Source organism: Bubalus bubalis, chromosome 4, assembly GCF_019923935.1.
Source record: "Bubalus bubalis isolate 160015118507 breed Murrah chromosome 4, NDDB_SH_1, whole genome shotgun sequence".
Lineage (NCBI taxonomy): Eukaryota > Metazoa > Chordata > Mammalia > Artiodactyla > Bovidae > Bubalus > Bubalus bubalis.
Genome location: NC_059160.1, coordinates 123,362,780 through 123,368,846, shown reverse-complemented (window position 1 = coordinate 123,368,846; position 6,067 = coordinate 123,362,780). Strand labels below are relative to the sequence as shown.

General features: G+C 39.3%; 1 protein-coding gene across 1 annotated transcript; it reads left to right on the top strand.

Moving 5' to 3' along the window:
* Positions 1-861: 861 nt before the first annotated feature.
* On the top strand, positions 862-1,415 carry LOC102403113 (40S ribosomal protein S16-like). The gene has a single exon (XM_044940666.2). It carries the CDS (start codon positions 905-907, stop codon positions 1,343-1,345), a length of 441 nt encoding a protein of 146 aa, XP_044796601.1. The 5' UTR covers positions 862-904; the 3' UTR covers positions 1,346-1,415.
* Positions 1,416-6,067: the final 4,652 nt, after the last annotated feature.

The window sequence follows — 6,067 nt, the reverse complement described above, 5'->3', positions numbered from 1 at the left end:
AAATGCAAGAATCAATTAACAAAGACCTAGAAGAATTAAAGAATAAACATATAGAGACAAACAACACAATTACTGAAATTAAAAATACTCTAGAAGGAATCAATAGCACAATATCTGAAGCAGAAGAATGAATCAGTGAGCTGGAAGATAAAATGGTGGAAATAACTTCTGAAGAGCAGAATAAAGTAAAAAGAATCAAAAGAACTGAGGATACTCTCAGGGACCTCTAGGACAATATCATATTCACCAACATTCGAATTATAGGGGTCCCAAAAGAAGAATAGAAAAAGAAAGGGTATGAGAAAATTTTTGAAGAGATTATAGTTGAAAATTCCCCCAACTTGAAAAAGGAAATAGTCAATCAAGTCCAAGAGGCACAGAGTCCCATACAGGATAAACCCAAGGAGAAACATGCCAAGACACATACTAATCAAACTAACAAAGACTAAACACAAAGAAAGAATATTAAAAGCAGCAAGAGAGAAGCAACAAGTAACATACAAGGGAAACCCAATATGCTTAACAGCTGATCTTTCAGCAGAAACTCTGCAGCCCAGAAGGTAATGGCAGGATATATTTAAACTACTGGAAGGGGAAAAATCTACAACCAAGATTACTATACCTGGCAAGGATCTCATTCAAAATTAATGAAGAAATAAAAAGTTTTCAGACAAGCGAAAGTTAAAAGAATTCAGTACCACCAAAGCAGCTTTACAACAAAAGTTAAAGGGACTTATATAGTCAATAAATACAAGAGAAGAAAAAAGATCTACAAAATCAACCCCAAACAATTAAGAAAATGGCAATAGGAACATATATATCAATAATTACCTTAAATGTAAATGGATTGCCTTTTCCGGTTGCGGCGCCGCGCGGTGAGGATCTCGTCTCTGCGCCTTCAGCCATGCCGTCCAAGGGCCCTCTGCAGTCGGTGCAAGTCTTCGGAAGCAAGAAGACAGCCACGGCCGTGGCGCACTGCAAACGAGGTAACGGCCTCATCAAGGTGAACGGACGGCCCCTGGAGATGATCGAACCGCGCACGCTGCAATACAAGCTACTGGAACCTCTTCTGCTCCTGGGCAAGGAGCGATTTACTGGTGTGGACATCCGCGTCCGAGTGAAGGGTGGTGGTCACGTAGCCCAGATTTACGCCATCCGCCAGTCCATCTCCAAAGCCTTGGTGGCCTATTACCAGAAATATGTGGATGAGGCTTCCAAGAAGGAGATCAAAGACATCCTCATCCAGTACGACCGGACCCTGCTGGTAGCTGATCCCTGTCGCTGTGAATCCAAGAAGTTTGGAGGTCCTGGTGCCCGTGCCTGCTACCAGAAATCCTACCGATAAGCCCATCATGAAGACCAGGGTTTCCCTTTACACCACCTTTATAATAAATGTTGTGGGATTTAAGGTTTCAGGAACTATAAAAAAAAAAATGTAAATGGATTAAATGCTCCAACCAAAAGACACAGACTGGCTAAATGGATACAAAAACAAGACCTATATATATGCTGTCTACAAGAAACCCACTTCAGACCTAAAGACACATATAGACTGAAGGTGAGAGGATGGAAAAATGTAATCCATGCAAATGGGAAGCAAAAGAAAGCTGGAGTAGCAATCCTCATATCAGACAAAATAGACCTTAAAATAAAGATTACAAGAGATAAGGAAGGACACTAACAATTAGACCTTAAAATAAAGGTCTAATTGTTAAGATTAGGAATTGTTAAGATAAGGAAGGACACTAACAATTAGACCTTAAAATAAAGATTACAAGAGATAAGGAAGGACACTAATAAAAAACAAGGACACTAACAAAGCTGGAGTAGCAATCCTCATATCAGACAAAATAGACCTTAAAATAAAGATAACAAGAGATAAGGAAGACATAACAATTGTAAATATCTATGCACCCCACATAGGAGTGCATCAATACATAAGTCAAACACAGACATAAAAGGAGAAACTGACAGTAACACAATAATAGTGAAAGAGTCATTTCCTAGGCAGGTTGATAAGAAGTCTAGGGGTCCCCAAGGAGAGAGGGATCTGGAATTCTCAAGGAGGAAGAAAGGACAAACTTTTTTCCATCTACCTTCCTTGAAAGTGAAAAGTGAAAGTGAAGTCCGTCAGTCGTGTCCGACTCTTAGCGACCCCTTGGACTGTAGCCTACCAGGCTCCTCCATCCATGGGATTTTCCAGGCAAGAGTACTGGAGTGGGGTACCATTGCCTTCTCCAAAGAATACTGGAGTGGGTTGCCATTCCCTTCTCCAGGAGATCTTCCCGACCCAGGGATTGGACCCAGGTCTCCAATAGGCAGGCACTTTACCTTCTGAGCCACCAGGGAAGTTCTACCCTCCTTAGGATTATATAACAATAATGTATCCTGCCTGAGGACAGTCTTTGGATTAAACCTTCTGGCTAATCCTGTTATCTTAAAATGTAAATTATGGGAGTAGGTCTGGTGAGGTCTTTACAACCTCCAGACATTCTTTTGATTCATTGGAGAGTATGTAACTCCACTGCTAACACTAGCAAGGGGGTACTCTTTCTACCCCCCTTCTGATGCCTATGTCAGAAGCTTTCTCTATCTCCTTTATACTTTAATAAAACTTTATTGCACAAAGCTCTGAGTGATCAAGCCTCGTCTCTGGCCTTGGATTGAATTCTTCTCCTCTGGAGGCCAAGAATCCCGGCATCTTTTCTGTGGTTCAGCAACAACCTTTCAATAGTAGGAGACTTGAACACCCCTACAGATAATCAAAACAGAAAATTGATAAGGAAACACAAGTCTTAAATGATACATTAGATGAGATGGATCTCATTGATATTTTCAGGACATTCCATCCAAATGCAGAAGAATATACCTTCTTCTCAAGTGTACATGGAACATTCTTCAGGACAGACCACATCTTGGGTCATAAATAAAGCCTCAGTAAGTTTAAGAAAATTGAAATCATATCAAGCATCTTCTCTGACCACAACGCTATGAGACTAGATATCAATTACAAGAAAAAAAAACTGTAAGAAATACAGACACATGGAGATTAAACAACACCTTTCTAAATAACTAACAGGTTACTGAAGAAATCAAAACGGAAATAAAAAAATTTCTAGAAACAAATGACAATCAAAACATGACAACTTAAAAACCTATGGGATGCAGTAAAAGCAGTTCTAAGAGGGAAGTTTATATCAATACAATCCTACCTCAAGAAACAAGGAAAACATTGAATAGACAACCTAACTTTACACCTAAAGCAAGTGGAAAAAGAAGAACCAACCCCCTCCCCCATAATAAGTAGAAGGAAAGAAATCATAAAAAACCAGTGCAGAAATAAATGAAAAAGAAATGAAAGAAACAATAGCAAAGATTAATAAAACTAGAAGCTGGTTCTTTGAGAAGATAAACAAAATTGACAAACCTTTATCCAGACTCATCAAGAAAAAAAGAGACAAGAATCAAATCAACAAAATTAGAAATGAAAAAAGAGAGATTACAATGGACAATGCCAAAATACAAAGGATTATAAGAAACTTTTATGAACAACTATATGGCAATAAAATGGATAACCTGGAAGAAATGGATAGATTCTTAGAAAAGTTCAATCTTCCAATACTGAACCAGGAAGAAATAGAAATTATGAACAACCCGTTTACAAGCACTGAAATTGAAGCTGTGATCAAAAGTCTCCCAAAAAACAAAAGATCAGGACCAGAATGCTTCACAGGAGAATTGTATCAAACATTTAGAGAAGAGCTAATGCCTATCCTTCTAAAACTTTTTCAAAAAATTGCAGAGGAAGGAGTACTTCCAACCTCATTCTATGAGGCCACCATCACCCTAATACCAAAACCAGACAAAGACAACACAAAAAAAGAAAATGACAGGCCAATATCACTGATGAACATAGATGCAAAAATCCTCAACAAAATTTTAGCACACAGAATTCAGCAACACATCAAAAATCTCATACACCATGATCAAGTTGGGTTTATTCCAGGTATGCAAGGATTCTTCAGTATACACAAATCAATCAATGTGATACACCATATTAACAAACTGAAAGATAAAAGCCATATGATCATCTCAATAGATGCAGAAAAGGCCTTTGACAAAATTCAGCACCCATTTATAAGTAAAGCTCTTCAAAAAATGGGCATAGAAGAAACCTACCTCAACATAGTAAAGGACATATATGACAAGCCTACAGCAAACATTATTCTCAATTGTGAAAAACAATGCATTTCCCCTAAGATAAGGAGCAAGACAAGGGTGTTCACTTTCACCACTATTATTCAACATCGTTCTGGAAATTCTAGCTACAGCAATCAGAAAAGGAAAAGAAATAAAATGAATCCAGATCAGAAAAGAAGCTCTCACTGTTTTCAGATGACATGATTCTGTACATAGAAAACCCTAAAGATGGTATCAAAAAATTACTAGCGCTAATCAGTGAATTTAGCAAAATTGCAGGATACAAAATCAGTACACAGAAATCACTTGCATTTGTATATGCTAACAATGAAAAATCAGAAAGAGAAATAAAGGAATCAATTCCATTCACCTTTGCAACAAGAAGAATTAAATGTCTAGGAATAAACTGACCTAAGGAGACAAACTGTCACCCTGCTTATTTAACTTATATGCAGAGTACATAATGAGAAGCGCTGGGCTGGAAGAAGCACAAGCTGGAATCAAGATTTCCAGAAGAAATATCAATAACCTCAGATATGCAGATGATACCACCCTTATGGCAGAAAGTGAAAGAAAGAAAGTGAAGTCGCTCAGTCGTGTCTGACTCTTTGCGACCCCATGGACTGTAGCCTACCAGGCTTCTCAGTCCATGGGATTTTCCAGACAATAGTAATGGAGTGGATTGCCATTTCCTTCTCCAGGGGATCTTCCCAACCCAGGTCTCGTACCCAGGTCTCCCACATGGTAGACAGATGCTTAACCATCTGAACCACCAGGGAAGAGGAACTAAAAAGCCTCTTGATGAAAGTGAAAGAGGACAGTGAAAAGATTGGCTTAAAGGTCAACATTCAGAAAACTAAGATCATGGCATCTGGTCCCATCACTTCATGGGAAATAGATGGGGAAACAGTGGAAACAGTGGCAGACTTGATTTTTGGGGGCTCCAAAATCACTGCAGATGGTGATTGCAGCCATGAAATTAAAATGTGCTTACGCCTTGGAAGGAAAGTTATGACCAACCTGGATAGCATATTAAAAAGCAGAGACATTACTTTGCCAACAAAGGTCCATCTAGTCAGGGCTATGGTTTTTCCAGTAGTCATGTATGGATGTGAGAGTTGGACTGTGAAGAAAGCTGAGCGCTGAAGGATTGATGCTTTTGAACTGTGATGTTGGAGAAGACTCTTGAGAGTCCCTTGGACTGCAAGGAGATCCAACCAGTCCATTCTGAAGGAGATCAGCCCTGGGATTTCTTTGGAAGGAATGATGCTAAAGCTGAAACTCCAGTACTTTGGCCACCTCATGCAAAGAGTTGACTCATTGGAAAAGACTCTGATGCTGGGAGGGATTGGGGGCAGGAGGAGAAGGGGACGACAGAGGATGAGATGTCTGGATGGCATCACTGACTCGATGGATGTGAGTCTGAGTGAACTCCAGGAGCTGGTGATGGACAGGGAGGCCTGGTGTGCATGGGGTTGCAAAGAGTCAGACATGACTGAGCAACTGAACTGAACTGAACTGAACTGAAGGAGACAAAAGAACTGTACACAGAAAATTGTAAAACACTGATGAAAGAAATCAAAGGCAACATAAATGGGTGGACAGATATTCCATGTTCCTGGGTAGGAAGAATCAATATTGTGAAAATGACATTACTACCAAATGCAATCTACAGATTCAGTGCAATCCCTATCAAATTACCAATGGCATTTTTCACAGAACTAGAACAAAAAATTTCACAATTCATAGGGAAACACAAAAGGCTTCTGAATAGCCAAAGCAGTCTTGAGAAAGATGAATGGAGCTGGAGAAATCAACCTTCCTGACTTCAGATTATACTACAAAGCTACAGTCATCAAGACAGTAT

Excerpts from the sequence above, each read along its gene's own strand:
- LOC102403113 (XM_044940666.2), top strand. The coding sequence starts at position 905 with ATGCCGTCCAAGGGCCCTCTGCAGTCGGTGCAAGTCTTCGGAAGCAAG.